General features: G+C 42.8%; 1 protein-coding gene across 3 annotated transcripts in view; it reads right to left on the reverse strand.

Moving 5' to 3' along the window:
• Positions 1 to 17,469, reverse strand: part of CPQ (carboxypeptidase Q) — a 272,969-nt gene that overhangs the window by 183,092 nt on the left and 72,408 nt on the right. For all 3 annotated transcript variants that reach the window (XM_060243464.1, XM_060243462.1, XM_060243463.1), the window contains exon 5: positions 7,110 to 7,317. In XM_060243464.1, coding sequence (XP_060099447.1) covers positions 7,110 to 7,317 — 208 coding nt within the window. The remainder of the gene's footprint in view (positions 1 to 7,109; positions 7,318 to 17,469) is intronic.

Below are 17,469 nucleotides of genomic sequence, written 5' to 3' on the forward strand. Positions count from 1 at the left end.
ATAAAAAAACCAGGTGCCAGTCTGTCTGAGAATAAGATTCAGAATGGGAAATCAAAGAGCTCTCCTGGTTCCTAGTCCTGATGCTGATTTCTGCAGTTATTGCCTAAAGCTGGTGCAACTGTCATGTTCTGAACCAGGTGATGTATTAGGCACTGAGTATAACCATGCAACACCACTATTGCCATTATTCCACTGGTTACCAGTTTGGGTCCAGTTTGTTTGTGGTGCTTTGTTAACAGGAACTTCTACACCAAGAGGCAGTCAACAGCTGAATGTAAATACTAGAAGGCAACATAATGGGAAGATCCTGTCCTTTACGCCCTGCTTGTAGGCCCTCCAGCAGGGCACCTCTTCAGATCATATAGTGATAGCTTCAAGGTCCTGGAATGCCTTACCATTTGAGATCCTCCAGGACTGGATCCTTAACCAATTTCTATTGCTGTGTCGTTATTTAGAAGGAATACAGTTGCTGATACTGTTTGGCTTGGCTTTGTTTTGTCCATTTCCTCTGCTGATCATGTTTTGAATTTTCAGTAGCTATTACTATAATTATTGTTTTATATGATTTTTTTCCAGATTTGCCAATGCTTGCCCATTTAAAGAATGTATAGACAAAGATTATAAATAAATATCTTTTAAACCATCCATTTGGAGAGAATTAGACATCATTAGCCCAATCTTAGCCGAAGAGTGATCAACCTGTGCCAAAGGGACTACAGTAGATCCACAGTTTATAACCTGCTCAGAACAAAAGACCAAATTGAAAGAATAACCCTTAACATGCATTGGACTAGACCTCCACTGGGATAGGTCCAATGTTGTCATGGCAACTATGAACTCCTGAGCCACACCAGCTAAACACAGCCTCATCAGGGAACTGAAAACCCAGAACAATAAGCGTGGAAGATCTTAAAACCACACCCAAGATCACCTCCACCATCTCAGTCAAGGATATGTCATACAGTTATCTATTTAGCTGGACTATACAACCAAGGGACACAGAGGACAAATTCTTAAGACTTAGGTTACAGTACAGCTGCCTCTTGCCTTATGTAAAGTAGAAATTTAGCTGCATGCATAGGGGCTAGTGTACCTCTCTCCTGAATCATACTTCTGGCGTCTGCAGTTCTTAACATTGTGTTGCAGCTCCTCAGATGCACAAATATCCTCATTCAACGCCTCTCATTTTTTAGCACAAGGATACTGGTAGGTAGAGGTTAATTATGTGGTTCTTCGGTTCCTCTTTAGAAATGATTTCTCTATTCAATATTTCAAGTGGTTCATTTCTAGAGAGAAGCCAGGGTCTGGAATGAAACCATCCCTAATTCCAGGTGCTTAAAGGTTGGATCTATTCCCTGTAAACACATTAACCCTTTTCAGGCTGCCTTTCTATTCCATTTTAGGAACTGATTGCTAATAGTTTTTGCCTGTTATTTCAGTAACTGGCTGCTAGCAGTATTTATTTATCTGTCCATACAAACCTGCTTGCGTCAGGTTAACAAAGTGTGGTTGAACTGCTTCTGAGGGAGACTGCTTTTTTTCCATTTTCAACCCCTTCACTTTGTTTCTGAATCACTGTGGTGTGCTGTTTAAAACACCCATAGTGCTTCTTACAATACTGCTTCCCCCCCCACACACACACCCCATACACACACACCCTTTTTCATTATGCGATCTTCCTTGGACTTTTTAAAAACATTCTAAGGTGAGCACTATAGCACTGAGAGTCAATGCATCTCAATGGAGCAGAGGTCCATCAGTGGCTATTAGCCACAGCGTATTGCTGGAACTCTCTTTCTGGGGTGTGATCCTCTGTATTCTTTGTGCTTGTGGAGGGACAGTGGGAGGGCTTCTAGTGTCCTGGCCCCACTGATGGACCTCCTGATGGCACCTAGGATTTTTTGGCCACTGCGTGACACAGAGTGTTGAACTGGATGGACCACTGGCCTGATTCAACATGGCTTCTCTTATGTTCACTGTATCATTAGCAGTTTAGCACTATAGCACTCACCTTATAATTTTTTTTAAAAGTCCAAACAAGATGGCACAGCAAAAATGGGTGGGAAAAAGTGGCACTCTTCGAAATGACTATAGTGCTTCAGAGATTGCTTATTAACAGAAGGAAATCTGCTGTATGAAACCCCCATCCCTGTAACGCTTTACTCAAAATTGGACCAACAACAAATAGCATCCCATTTAGAATGGTAATGTGAAAACAGCCAGTCAGTGTATTTCTTGCCTGAGCTCTGACATTGTAATTTTTGGAGGGAGAGGTTCTTCTACCAAATAGCCAGACACAGTGGATGCTGCTGTAGCACAAGGGAAGTTCCGGCCTGACCTGAAAACCTTTACAGTCTTTCCAGGTTACTGAAACCAACCAATTTGAGTAGGTGGGAGTTGTTCCACAGACAATTAACTCTTTTCTGCCTAGAAAACAAACTGACATGTAGCCCTGATAACTCACCACACGAGTGGCAATTCAGAAATCTATGGGGTTCTCCTGAAATAAGCAATGAAGTTGAACTTTGGCTCAAAGTTTTTCACACACCCCTCCCTTTGTATGCTGATCTCCTTTCAAGCTCTCTGAACAACAAAAGGCATTGCCAGAGCCAACTCTTACAACCTCCATTTGTGCCATACTCTGCAAGCCTGAAGGGACACGAAGCAGCTGTTTTAATGAGAAAAAAAAATAAACCAAATTTGAAATTCAGAAGCAAAATAAGAGGAGATCTGGCACTCTAAGCTTTTGGCAAGCAACCTAAAGTGGGTGGCATATCTATTAACAGCTCTTAAACCATCCATCTTGAACAATGAACTGGCAGGGGAGACTTCTGAAACACCAGCTCTTGCAGATCTGAGAGCCAGGTGAGGGAACAAAGCAGGATATATTTGTTGAATGATGTCATATCATGCATTGTAATGTATCTTCATTAAATATTAAAGGCATTACATGCTTGGAAAACATATTAACTGTGATCTTGAACAGGGTCTAATACAGTTAAGAAGTTACAATGCAGCTGGCAACAAGTAATGAAGTTAATCTAATACATTTCCGCTTTAAAACATTAGCATGTTTTTATTTTACAAGGAGAGCTTAGCCATATTTGTGCAAATGAAACCTTTACTACTGATAAACAGAAACAATGCCTTAAATTACTAGAAGTAATGGCAACATTATTCCAAAAAGAAATATGCTGCTAGAATTATAGAGGTGGGCACAATAGGTAGCTCCCCAGTAGCTGTGCATCGATCCAGAAATAACAGATACCACCACAAATGGATAAAAAGGCATACATTGTAGTTTACACAAATTCAATGGAGAACACATGTAAACACAACTGTTTATGTGCAAGAAGAATCTTTTAGCATAAACAGAGAATTTTACACTTTGTCTATCACATACACATTAAGTTGCCTTATACTGAGTCAAGCCATCGAGAGGAGGTTGGCCTCCACCCATTCGAACAGCATCACTGCCTCAGCATGGAGAGAATTCACCGAGTACCCCCTTGCCGGTTCACATAGGTACTGAATTGTTTGTCTTGTCATGAGAGCCTGATAGCATGTTCTGCAATCCTTTCAGTCCCAACCTGATTGCTCTGAGCTCCAGGAGATTTATGCTGCGGCGAGCCTCACAAGCAGACCAACAATCCTGGATCATCTGTCCTTGTGAATGTGCTCCCCAACCTATCAGGCTGGCATCTGTAGTCATACAAACTCTGCGAGGTTCGCACAAGGATGGCCCTGTAAGAACTGAGCAGGTTCCAACCACCATAGTAGTTTCTGGCACAATTCTGGCAGGGTCACTTATCTGTCCCACTTGTTTGCAATGACCTCCTGGAACGGACTGAGAAACAACTGCAGTGACCGTGTATGAAACCTGGCCCAGAACAACAGATCCTGACAAGAGACCAGCAAACCCAGGAGCTTTGCTAGTTTCATCACCTGTATTCTGTTCTTTTGAGTCACCTCTAGCAGTAACAAACAGAGTTTCTCCCTCCTCTCTGTGATCAGGAACACTCTGTCTAGAGATGTATCTATCTGAACTCCTAGGTGAACCAGACTCTGTGTCGGGACTAGGTTGCTCTTTTCTCTGTTTACTACAAAACCATGTTGCTGGAACATTCGTATGGTTAGGCGAATGGCTTCCAGACACTGCTGAAATGACAGAGATATCACTAGAATGTTGTCTAAGTAGGGGTACAGGGCTACTCCCTGGAGTCTCAGTTCGGCCACTAGAGTCATTAGGACCTTTGTGAATACCCCTGGTGATGATTTTAGACCAAAAGGCAGAGTCCGATATTGCCAGTGCTTCCCTCCGTATGCAAAGCGGAGAAATTTTTGGCATGCTTCCCTAATGGGGACATATAAGTAAGGCTGTGATAGATCTAAGGAGGCTAGGAAGTCCTGTGGCTGAATCGCTGCCAGGATAGCTTGCAGAGTTTCCATTTTGAAATGTTTTGTCTACATGAATTTCTTGAGACGCTTCAAGTCCAGTATAGTTTTGAAGTCCCCAGAACTTTTGGGGACCAAAAATATGGGTGAGTACACCCCAAGGCCCTTTTGAAATGCTGGCACCAGTTCCACTGCACCTATGTCTATCAGGTGCTGGATAGCTGCCAGCATCGATTCGTGAGCTACCGGATCTCTTTTCTTGGGAAGGAGGCGTAATCGATTGGGAGGGTCGCAGTGGAATTCCATCGCGTAACTGTTTCTCACTGTGTCCAAGACCCATTTGTCTTTTACTGATTGTTGCCAGATGTCTGCAAACAGCATCAGTCTGCCCCCAATCTGCATTGGTCTGTTGGCGTAGTCATTGTAATCCTCCTTTCTTGGAGGACTTGGAACCCTGATCCGATCTACCTGCAAGGAAGGACTTGGTATCTCTGCTTTTAAACTGCCATTTCCCTCTGAAAGGGTGAAAGGAGCCAGGTCTGGAGGATTTTTTGGAATCTCTAAAGGAAGGAAAGGATTTTTTCTGTTTTCCTTCCTTCCCCTTGGAAGGCAGGACCTTCTTTTTGTCTTTATTCTCTATAAGGTACCTGTCCAATCCATCCCCAAACAGCAAAGACCCTTTAAAAGGGATTGATGCAACTCTACCCTGGGCTGCCGCGTCTACATCCCAATTGCGTAGCCAAATGTTACGCCTAGCCGCCACCCCACAGGCCATGGCCCGAGCTGATCGTTGCACTGCATCTAAGGAGGAGTCTGCTACAAAGGCAGCCAATAGAGCAATCTTTTTTAGTTCATCCTTTAGCTCTTTTGGGACCCCACTGTCGGCAGCCGCTAGGTTAGTTGCCCAAGAATAAGGTGCTCTAGCAAACAGCGAGGAAGTGGTTGATGCTTTAATTGCTCACGCTGAAGCCTCAAATTCTTTTCGTAGGGCTTGTTCCACCCTTCGGTCACACGGGTCCTTAGGTAGCCCATCTGAGTCCATGGGAAGGACTGAATTGGAGATAAGACTAGTAACTGGGTCGTCAATCACTGGCAGCTTAAGCCTTTTGGTTGCCTGAGGGATTAAGGAATAGAGCTTCGAAAAAACTTGTTGGGTGGACCTAGGCTTGGCTGGGTGTTCCCATTCCCCTTTAAAAAGAGCAAAGAAGGCAGCTGGCAAGGGCACCCCTGTCTTTGAGCTACTCAACTTAGGCATCATGTCCCCAGAGCCCGTAGGAAGGTCTGGGTCCAGCTCTTCCTTTTCCTTAGGGGTAGCAGAAAAATCAAGGGTTCTCAAAACTTTGGGAAGCATCTTTGAATAGTATTCCTGAGGGAAGAGTCTAGATTGTACAGTGTTGTCCTGCTCCTCCCTCTCATCTGACAATTCCCCTTCTTCCTTATCTGAGGACTGATCAGAATGCCCAGACTTCTCTTCAGAACGGGGTAGAGGGGAGTCTAACCCCAGGTTTAGTTTTCCCTTAGGGGGTCTGCCGGGATAGTCTGTAGGGCTGGCCTCTCTAGCTCTCTTCTTCCCTTCCAGTTTTTTCTTCTGGGTTAAAGCGGAAGCGTCCTGTCTGTTCAAGAGGTCTTATCCCAACTCCTTTATCATTTCCTGCTTTAGCCATTGCAGCAAATTAGACTTGGCATTATTCCCTGTGAGGCCAGGCTCAGGATCATCTTGTGTCATCTGAGACAAGAGGGAACCAGAAAAGGAAGGCAATTCAAAGTCGCTGGGGGAACTTCCCTTGGAGTTGGCTGCCATCTTGTGAGCGCAGACAGCACTGAAAACAAAAGTAAAACTGCCCTGAGAAAGGCAGGAAGGGAAACAAAATGGAGGGTCTGGGAAACCTTGCCCGGTTCCTTCCCCCCGCTTGAAAAACTGTCCTGACTCGAAGTCAGTTTCCCGTGCTCTCTCTCCTGCCCGCGGGGCTGTAGCTAGGCGATTAACCTACCCCTGGGTAAGTTAATTTGCCCTCGCCGGGCCCCTTACGCTGCAAAAGACTCACCAAATGCAGCTTCAGGTTGGAGTCAGCTGGAGTCTGTCGCTCCTGCTCCGTTTGCGGCAACAAGGGAGCAGGTCGCGTTTGGGCCTTTCGCCGCTGCCCCGTCTATTGTGCCACTTTGTTCGGGGGTGGGGGGATGGAGTAAATGAAAAGGAACTATTTCAGAGTAGCCCTCCCCGTGGGAGGTCATCCTCCAGCCGGCGTTGATGGGGACAAACCCTGATGCTTCTGGTCCCTATCCTTTCTTTCTTCTTTTCTCCGGATCTGCGCGCTTTTCTCTGTATCCAGCAAAAAGCCGTCCTGCTTGGTCGCAGGGCTGGAATGACTGGAGAGTTCTCTGGGGATAGGCCACTCCCCTCCCAGATTGATCAAAGAAGCCGACCCTGTGATGAGGAGGTCCGTACTAATCCCAGTAGTACGGACCGAACCACTGGCCAGCCCACTGGAGAACTACATATTCCAAACCAGGTTATGGTTCATATTCCAAACCAGGAAGTTACGGAGCTAGAGACATCACCAGGGAAAAGTATTTTGCGGATACAATCAGTTTTATAGCTCTATTCCTTTAAATGTTAACATCAGATGTGAGTGCATTATGTTGATTTTGGAAGTGCAAGACTCCATAGTGTTTCGAATTTGTTACTTATGTGTGAAATAAAAAGTCTCACTCACCTGCTTTGGGTACTTGCTTCCAACTATTTCTGCAACTGTGTTAAAGGAATCGGCATCAGGATAGGTCTTGGCTTCCATCTTCAGAGTCAAAACAATCTTGTTGCCTCGGGAAGATATGCGCGCCATCAGTTCAGCATCTTCAACTGAAATGCACGCAGTAGGAATCTTGCGCACACCTGGCTGATAGGACTGCATCCCGGTATGTGGGCTGTAGAGAACAAAAATGAAGATGCTATTATTTATGTAATAAGTCTCCATGTTCCACATTCCGAAGAATGTTCAAGGTGGTCTGCAAATACAAACAAAATAAGTCAAGAAATCAAATCATGTGACAATAAAACAACCAAAAGCAACCTGCAACAGCATAAACTGGTACCACTGCAGCTTAGACCTAAGCTAAGCTAGTGACTAAAACCATAATCAGCATATTTAGAATTTAAAATCTCAGTTAAACACCACAAAAGATCAGTGACAAAATTACAGAAAACTAAGTTTGCAGCAGCCAATGCAATAAAAATTGTAGATCTAAAAGCCTCTATACTATGAACTGTGGTAAGTCCTTTCCAGCTCTTTGAAAGACATTGGTTGTGATGAATGAGCTGAAGTTCTGAACAAGACAGGAATGTATTCTGCAGCAGACCAAACAGGGTCCTTTGAAAGAGGAAATAAAGCAATGGATCCAACACATCAATTACAAGTCCAGTCCCAGAAAAACAGAGCCATTCCAAAAGACCATTTATAAATCAGCTGTTCATCAATACCTGGGACAAATCCCACCCCACCCCACCCCAAAAAATCTGCCTGATACTTTTCAAAAGAGTAACAGAATGACAGTGTGTAACAAAGCTCTGTTTGTTAAATTAATAACAGAGCATACTGAAATTTATTTATTTGAAATATGTCTACCCCATCTTTCCTCTTGGCTCAAGTTGGCTCCACAAGCATCTTGATCACATTCAGATATCACAAAAAACCTGTTAGTCTACAATGTATAAATGCAAATTGTTGAATTCATGCTCTTCCCCTTCTTGTGCAGACCTCCTCTTGTGCAAGTAGCACAATTAAATGCTCCCTATTTTGGAGAAATCTTAAATCATATTCCTATTCATCCTGACATCATAAACAAGGATTTTCCATTGGGATTAACCCAGGTTTAGGACCTTGGTTTGAGGGAAGGAAACGAGCTCCAATTTACCTAGGCTCCTGCATCTGGACATTACGGTAAACTGGAATTTGAGTCAATCCCACTCCACATATGAGACAGGAGAGAGAGGAGCATGCAGCTGTAAAAACAGGCTGTGTCTATGCCTGCCATAAACAAACCAAAGCTTGTCATGATGCCTCAACGTGACTCTACAGCACAGCATTTCAGGCTGAATTCACTGATAACGACTGATTAACTTGTTCATAGGAAATCACTATGGCATTGCAGCTGACATCATTGCCTTGACTAATCCTTGGGCTGGATCCAGTGCAAGAGGTCACAGAAAGAGCTGGTGAAGTGGTTCTTTCCCTCATCTTCCCCAAGCAGTCCCAAGAGTCTTTCTGAGGACTGGAAGACAAGCAAAACAGGATAGTGACAACTGGGAATCAGTTACAGATGCATCTTTCTCACCCATTTGAGACCGACATCAGTGCAAAAGGGAGAAAGGCAGTTTCATCTTATTCCCACCCGCAGCACATTTTGCTTGTGAGGCTGTCCCAGTCTTCAAAGAGCGGTGCATGGTCTGTGGAAAAGGTGACGAATGATCCATTCTGCCGACTGCTTCTGTGCACTCTCCTACTGGATACAACACAGTGCGTTTTTCCTTATTTGAACAATGGTCTTAAAATGGAAAAAAAAATTCTCCTCTTCAGTTTATAGAAATTCTTACAATAACAAAAAATGTTCAACATATTGACTGGACTGAAATATGACAGTCATTAGCCGCTCTGAGCCCGCTTCGGTGGGGTAGGGCGGGATATAAAATAAATAAATAAATAAATAAGCTTAATAGGTTCAAACAAAAGACGCAGCAGAAGTACACAGAATTCTTCATCTAAAGTAATGCACGTATACATTTCCTCCAATGACACAGAATCATAGAGTTGGAAGGGACCTCTAGGGTCATCTAGTCCAACCCCCTGCACAATGCAGGAAACTCAAACACTTCCCCCTAAATTCATAGGATCTTCATTGCTGTCAGATGGCCATCTAGGCCTCTGTTTAAAAACCTCCAAGGAAGGAGAGCCCACCACCTCCCGAGGAAGCCTGTTTCACTGAGGAATCGCTCTAACGGTCAGGAAGTTCTTCCTAATGTTGAGTCAGAAACTCAATAAAGATTTCCTTCTTGGTATGACAGCCCCATAAGCATTTCAGGCCTCCTGTTCTTTTAAGGAACACTAGGTAATCCTAAAGGAGTCCCATGGCGTAGAGTGGTAAAGCTGCAGTACTGCAGTTCAAACTCTCTGCTCACGACCTGAGTTCAATCCCGGCAGAAGCTGGATTCAGGTAGCCAGCTCAAGGTTGACTCAGCATTCCATCCTTTGGAGGTCAGTAAAATGAGGACCCAGCATGCTGGGAGGGGAATATAGATGACTGGGGAAGGCAATGGCAAACCACCCCATTTTAAAAGTCTGTCATGAAAACGTTGTGATGCGATGTCACCCCAGAGTTGGAAACGATTAGTGCTTGCACGGGGGACTACCTTTTAACTTTACCTTTAGGTAATCCTAAAGAGCACAGATGAATTTTTTCCCTTTCCCATATACGACTGTAGGAAAACTGCCCACACGCAGTCTTCCTGAACAGTCTGGCAATGCTATTTTCTGTATAACTCATTCGAAAAGAGACTTGAAGCAAAACGCCACTGTGTTGTGCAGGGCAGACATAAGAAAGGGAACTTCAAATCATGGACCATTCCTAGGCAATATGGAAAACCATTAAGCATCATGAGCTAAGGCCACACATGGGCAGTTAAAGATGAAGCATCTTTCATTTAAGAAACCATATTAGGAGTCAAGATTCTGTGTAATAAAAGACTTTAAAGTGAATGCCAAATCTAAACCTAAAAGAAAAACTTGCAGTCTTTTCACCAAACATAGGTGATGGAAGTCTGACCTGCAGTCTGGCAGCTTAGCTATAGCGCTGGGTCCAGCAGCACCCAAATAGCTAAGCCCTCTGCACACTGAGTCCGATGACAGTATTATGCAGCGGACTCTCTTAAGTGAACAAGATTTCACCTGTGTATCCTTGGAACAAGATAAGGCCAGCCCACAGGCACTGTTGTTTCTGTCTTCTAGATCAGAAGGCCTTATAACTATAATCACTTTGGCCTCGTACAGAATCTACTGAAATCTAATTGCCCACGTTCAGTCACAAGGCACAGACAGATTAAATAGGAATGCATCTGTACAATCAGATGTAGACCTTCAAGAGAGCATAAAACACCTCGGATATGAAATTATTGAACTACTGACTCTTGTGTGTAACTTTTTCCCCCCTAACACCAACCACAATATTTGAGGGCAAAAAGGTGGCAAATAGAAAGATAATTTTTTTGGCAAGCATCCAGAAATGAGAATAGAAAGCAGAAGCCAGCAACATAAATTGATAGCAGCTATAATTAAGAGCAAGATTATCAGACACATGAGCAACCTAGAAGTCAGTACATATGGGTTGCCAACTCCAGCTTAGGAATTCCTGGAGATTTGGAAGCAATGCCTGGGGAAAAGTGGAGTTTGGAAAAGGGAGGGAGCTCAGTGGGGATGTGATGGCATGAAGAATACCTTCTAAAGCTGCCATTTATCTCAGGTGAACTAGGATTATCAACCTCCAGGTGAGGTCTGGAGATCTCACAGAATTACAATTGTTCTGCAGATGACAAAGATCAGTTGCCCTGGAGAAAATTGCTACTTTGGATAGTGCACTCTTATGGCATTATATGCTAATAAGGTCCCTCCCCTTCCCAAAACCCACCCTCCACAGGCTCCACCTCTCCAGGTATTTCCAAACCTGGAGTTAGCAACCCTGTATCTTACTCATATGTGGAGATTTAATATGTTTTTCAGTAACTGTTCAAACTGAACCCTTGAACACATGAACCCAGGAAGCTGCCTTATACTGAATTACGCCCCTAGTCTATAAAAACTCAGTATTGTTTACTCAGATTGGCAGCAGGTTTCTAGGATTTCAGAAAGTGGTCTCTCCCGAGGTCTCTTAGGCTAAGGACTTTCACATCACCTACAACCTGTTCCTTACTGGAAATGCCAGGGATAGAATCTTCAACTTTCTGCATGCCAAGCAGATGGCTCTACCACTAACTTTTTAACCCTACCCCCAATTCATCATAATTAGTATGGGTTAGTATTAGTGTGGGTTGATTTAAATCAAATGAGTTTGATTTAAAACTCATGAAAAAGTCACTTAATTATATTTCCTGAACAAATTTGCATACTATATACAACTGCAGCAATCAATATGTGTCACTCTGCAGCATTTTTCAAAACATTTGATCATGCAGCTCACATGCACTACAGAATTAAACTGGGCTCCAGCTAAGTTCGGGCAACTGTGAAAGGGTTTGATGTTTGACAGATCTGGCTTCTGTTCACTTTCTTTAGTTTTTAAGAAGGGTTGCCAGGTCCAACACAGGAAATATCTGGGGACTTTGGGGGTGGAGCCAAGAGACTTTCCCATTCCCTAAATAAATGTACAGCAGTGCAGTTCCCCTGAATACAGTTTTTGTTTCCTCATCCTCTTTTTTGCCTACCCTGGCAGATGCAATTCCACTAAATGAAAGTGAAATTTGTCATACCCCCCTCCCCCACAAGTCCCCTTGTCAGGCTTTGGAAGCAGTTCCAAGTATGGATTTTTAAAGGGATACACACACAAAGTGGGGGCCTAGCATAGGGTTGCCAATCCCCAGTTGGGGGCATGGGATCACCTGGTTTGGAGGCCCTCCCCCCACTTCAAGGTTAGCAGAAAGCAAGGGGGGATGTGTGAAACTGGGCACTCCATTATAGCTTATGGAGTCCAATTCCAATAGGGTATAATGAAGAATTGATCCACGAGTATCGGGGGGGGGGGGGCTTTTTTGAGGTAGAAGCAACAAATGTTCACCATAGAACCTGCTGCCTCTCCTCAAAAGTTTCAAAAAGATTGGACTGGGGGTCCAATACTATGAGCCCTAAAGAAGGTGCCCCCATCCTCTATTATTTCCAATAAAGGGAAGGCATTTAAAAGGAGTGCGGCCCCTTAGAACGTGATGCCCAGAACTCCCTTTGTAGTTCAGTCATGCTTGTCACAAGCTTGCTTCTGGCTCCACCCCAAAGTCTCCCGGCTCCACCCCCAGAGCCCCCAGATATTTCCTGAGTCAGACCTGGCAACCCTACCGTAGCTCAAGTCTTCCTCACCAAGGCACTGGCCTCATTAATGGCCAACAGAGGGCCAAAGTAGACATGAGAGTGTCCTCATGGCTATCATGAAAATGCCACTGCCATTCTAAAGTAATTTTGGAATGCTCCGCCTGGACTTCTGCAAGTCCTTTTATTTCAGAGGAGGCACATTCAGTAGAATGCATGATTGCTGGGATGTTTCATAATACTCACTGATTTCAGCACACTGTGTTCACAGATTATCATCTGAACTGCCATTCATCTTTGTATTTGTGGTTTTCAAAGTGCATTCCATGGAACCATGTGATCCCACGCAAACTCAATAGGTTCTACAGTAATGCAGTGGGCAAGTTGCCTGGCTTTACCAAACACATAAAGCAAACTCTCAGGATAGGCCATGAATACGGACTTAATGAGTACGTGGCTTATGCATACATTTATTCTAGTGGTGCACCGGATCTATAGTTCCTCATTGTACTTTTGAGATGATGGTGCTCTCCCCTATCTAAAATGCCTATTCATGACCTGTAACACAACTGAATTGTAGTTACTTTATCCACTTCCTTATTTAAATATGATCCTTGTAGTAGCAAGCTCAACAGGAATGGATAAGATAGCTGTGCCATTATTTGCTTATTGCATGTTTAACATAAGTAGTTCATGGAACAAAATGAACTTAATTCCGTGGTGATAATTAAATGATAACCAGTCCTTTCTCAAAATGATATATAACACTGCAAAATTCAAAGGGGTTTTAAAAATGTAACACTGTAACTAAATGATGGAACACCAGGCTTAAATTGCCATGGAGAGATACGTTGTGAATTTAGAGCTGGCTGGACAGCTTCGATGCCACACCAAAAAAATATAGCAGTACTGAGATAAAATAATGAAAGCTTCTGGCAACTAATGTTAAATTTTATATCATTTTAACATCCATCATAGCATCTCAGAGTCGATATATACTATAAAAATACTCATATGAAATTTGTGGTAGGGTATGAGCTTTCATGAGTCACCGTTCACTTCTTCAAATACCTAAAGTGAGCAGTGATTCACAGAAGCTCATACCTTGCCACAAATTCTGTTAGTCTTTAAGATGCTACTGGATTCCTCTTCTTTTCTGCTGCTACAAACAGGCAAACACAGCATTTTCATCCTCGTAAAAAGAAAGAACAGTCTTGTGAAAATCCATTAGAACTTCAACTCATGTTTCTTAATCCTGAATAAAAGATTAAATCAACAAGGCTTGCTGATTTTTAAGAGAAATCTGAACAACCAGCATATTTTTCAAAATAAAATGAAGCACAAAACGTCCATTCACAGCATTGTCTCAGTGTTGCCTCACTCTAGCTGCATGGCAGACATTCTTCAAAAGGATACGGTTAATAGGTACAGGCAGCAAATAGGATCACACACCTACTGAGTCCAACCTCAACTGGCATTAATCAACTGGACCATGAGCATAGTGCTTGTGGGCAGACAGCCCAAATGCAACAATCCCAATCCCTTCTCCTGAAGTTGTCTGTATCCACTTTAAGAACATCTACACAGGGCTAGAATGGTCCCTGCAGGGAACCTATTCATTGCCTGCCTTTCTACCTCACATACACATTCTCCAGGCTCCCACCTGATTAACAAAAAGATACAACAAAAGCAACAATTACAGGAAAATAAACCTATCAAAATAATGTGCAGGCAACAAAACTTTTTTTTTTTTACAGTCAAAAGTCAATGAACTATCAACATACTCCCCTCTCGGGACTTAACTAAAATATTTTCTTCTAAAACAAAAAGACCTTGAACAATCTTCTGAAACCAAAATGTGGCCAAGTGGACTTTCCTCTGCAGGATGTTTCACAGACTTTTTAAAGGGGGGAGGGCTTTGAGCTCTTTAGCAGAGCATGAGGGGTGTGATGGTATGACACTATTTAAATATCTATGTTAAAATGTTCTACTCACATATTGTGGGTTTGCAATACGTGATTGCTCAGAGGTTAAACTAAAATTGCCCTGGTGAATAGTCCGATCTGGGGGGAAATCAAGCTCCCTCCCTACTCTCAAACTAAAGGAGTGAGCAATAAAGTTATTAGTAGGATAATGGAGGCAATTCACAGATGGTTTTTGACATTTAAGCCAAATATACTTACTAAGCCACAAAGTTTGCAAACTGTTTTAGACCATCCCCTTCTCTATTGGGTGAATCTCTATTGGGTGAATCTCTATTGAGAGGGTTTGTGGGGCATGTGCAAAGTAGCTAACCCTTTAAAAAGCGGCAGCCATTCTTGGAGAGGGTCAGATATGTGAGACACGTGGAGATATTGTGGGAACTCTGAAGGAGACATGCACAGGTATATGGTATGAAGAGGGATGACCAGCCAGAGGGAGAGAACATGAACAACTAAAAGTCTGTGAATAACAACCCTGGAACCCGAGAATAATTCACTTGAGATCCTCAGAAACTGGTCTTTTCTTCCTTTCAGTTCTGCATGAAGGGAAATTAGGGGGTACAGAAGAAAATGTTTCTCAGCAGTAGCCCCTTTTCTGACAATCCTTTGGAAATCTGTTAAAGCTATTCTGTTCCAAAAGACCTTTAAGGAGGCTAAACCTCTCTGATCTTTGTTTTGTGCCAGACTTCACTTAAGTTTTATTTTGTCTTTGACTGTAAGTTCAACTTGTTTGGGGGAGAGTTTGGGTTTTTCAGGTTTAGTGGGGTTACAACTTTGTTCTTTATTGGTTTCAGATGACTCACTTTTGTGTTGTTCATTTTGTTGATATTCAGTCACACAGTCGAGTCTGACTCTTTGCAACCACATGGACCAAGTCATGTCAGGCCATCCTGTCTTCCACCATCCTCTGAAGTCAGCTGAAATTCATGTTAGTTACATCAGTAATGCTGTCCAGCCAGCTCATCTTTTGCTGTCCCCCTCTTCTTTTGCCTTCTGTCTTTTCCAGCATTAGGGTCTTCTCCAGTGAGTGCTCCCTTCTCATTTGTGTTGTCATTACTGTTATTCGAAATCAGGGGTGGCCAAACTGCAGCTCGGCAACCACATGTGGCTCTTTCACACATATTGTGTGGCTCTCAAAGCCCCCACTGCCCTGTTGGCCAGCTTGGAGAAGGTATTTCTTTCTTTAAATCACTTTGCCAAGTCAGCTGGTGGCTTGGAGAATGTATTTAAAGAAAAAGTTGCTTTCTTTCCACCTCTCTCCCCCTCTTCTCACCCCATCTATTTTTTCCTCCCTTCCTTCCCTCCGTCCAACATGACGTTCATATCTTGCAGCTCTCAAAAGTCTGACATTCATGTCTTACTCCTCTCAAACATCTGACGATCATTATATTCAGCAAGTTTGGCCTCCCCTGTTCAAAATTATTCAAGGTGCTGGTATTGACCTTTAAGGCCCTGAGACCAACATACCTTAAAGACTGCCTTCTCCCATAAGGACTTACCCATTCACTCAAGACACATTTGGAGTCCATGTTTTGGCTGCCCCTTCTATGTGAGGCTAGATTAGTGGCAATCTGAGAAAGAACTTTCTTGATCATGGCACCAACCCTAGAACTCCCTCCCCAGGGAGATCTGTCTGTCTCTTTCTGTGTCTTCCACTAGTGGGTGAAGACCGTTTTTGTTTTGTCTGGCACAACCCAAAGTCTGTTATTGGCCTTCCTCCCTGGTTCTGGTATTGTTTGTTTACATGTTTTTATTGAATTGTTTTTACAGTTTCAAATGATGTTTTTAATTGTTCAAATGTTTTAATGGCTTATATGCGCTGCTTCAGGGACCCTGGCTCAGTGAAAAAGCAGCATATAATGTTTTAAATAAAATTAAATAAGAAATGTAGTGGTTGTTTTAAATTATTAACTTTAAGCCACACTGAGTGCTCTGAAAGTAAAAGGGCAGGGCATAAAAACATGTTTTCCACAGAAAACTATTATATTTCTACTGGATATATTTTCTGAAAAAGTCTGGCCCTAGCTGATGAAACAAACTCAATTAACACGTTACTTCTCCCAAGGCCAACAACTCTTTCTGTGGAAAGGGGCATATCACTCCAACAGGAGTCTCTCTCTCTCAGCCTACTTCCGTGCGTCATGGCCTGAATGTAGTTTTTAAACTGCACCGACTGGAGATAGAGCTTTATTAATAAAAAAAATTAAAAATCAAATCGTTAAGATTATTTAAATTAAGCTCATGCAAGACTTCTGCAACTGAAATACCTATTTTCAAAAATCTGAACCGAGGACACATCTTTGCATAGCCTACTGCTCCAGCCTCAGCAACTAAAAGGCAATCTGGAGCAGGAGATGAAACTAGGAAGTGGCTCCTATCTATAATCTAATATTTTAGCAGCACAGATAATAATTCCACCCAATGAATTCTGATGCTGTGAGAAACAACCATAGCCAGCCTTAGCAAGGCTTGGAGGTAACAGTCCTTTCAGAGCAATCCGATCCAGGCTTATTCATTTGGGCTTACTCCTAGGAAAGTGTTCTAGAATTGCACTGTTGGTGAACTGCAAACCAGAGCAGAATGCTGTTTACTCTTCCTGATTATGCTAATTTAGACAGGACTTATTCAATAACAGAACACATATTGACATCAGTGTAATTTGGAAGAGAATAAATCAGACTAGAAATTGTTTTTTCATATCTCATTTTTTCTCCCCAAAGTAAGCACTTGTATATCTTAAATGCATCCAGTCTGGCAATCAATCATTTCCTGCACTTTCTTGCTACAGTAGCCAGATAGCACCTTGCTTTGCTTCTAAAGAGGTTCCATGGGAAACAAAAGAGACTACTGATGGAGAAAGTTTATTTTACTACAAAGAATATTTCTTCAAAGCAGAAAAGGAAAAAAGAGTGCTCTTCTGATCTACCACATTTCCTTATCCTGCTTTTCCTTCTCTAAAGAGCTCAAGGAACCATACAAACCACTCTGCTGCTCCATTTTATTGTCTCAACAATCTTGTGAGGTGAATCACACTG

This window comes from Heteronotia binoei, chromosome 7 (assembly GCF_032191835.1).
Source record: "Heteronotia binoei isolate CCM8104 ecotype False Entrance Well chromosome 7, APGP_CSIRO_Hbin_v1, whole genome shotgun sequence".
NCBI lineage: Eukaryota > Metazoa > Chordata > Lepidosauria > Squamata > Gekkonidae > Heteronotia > Heteronotia binoei.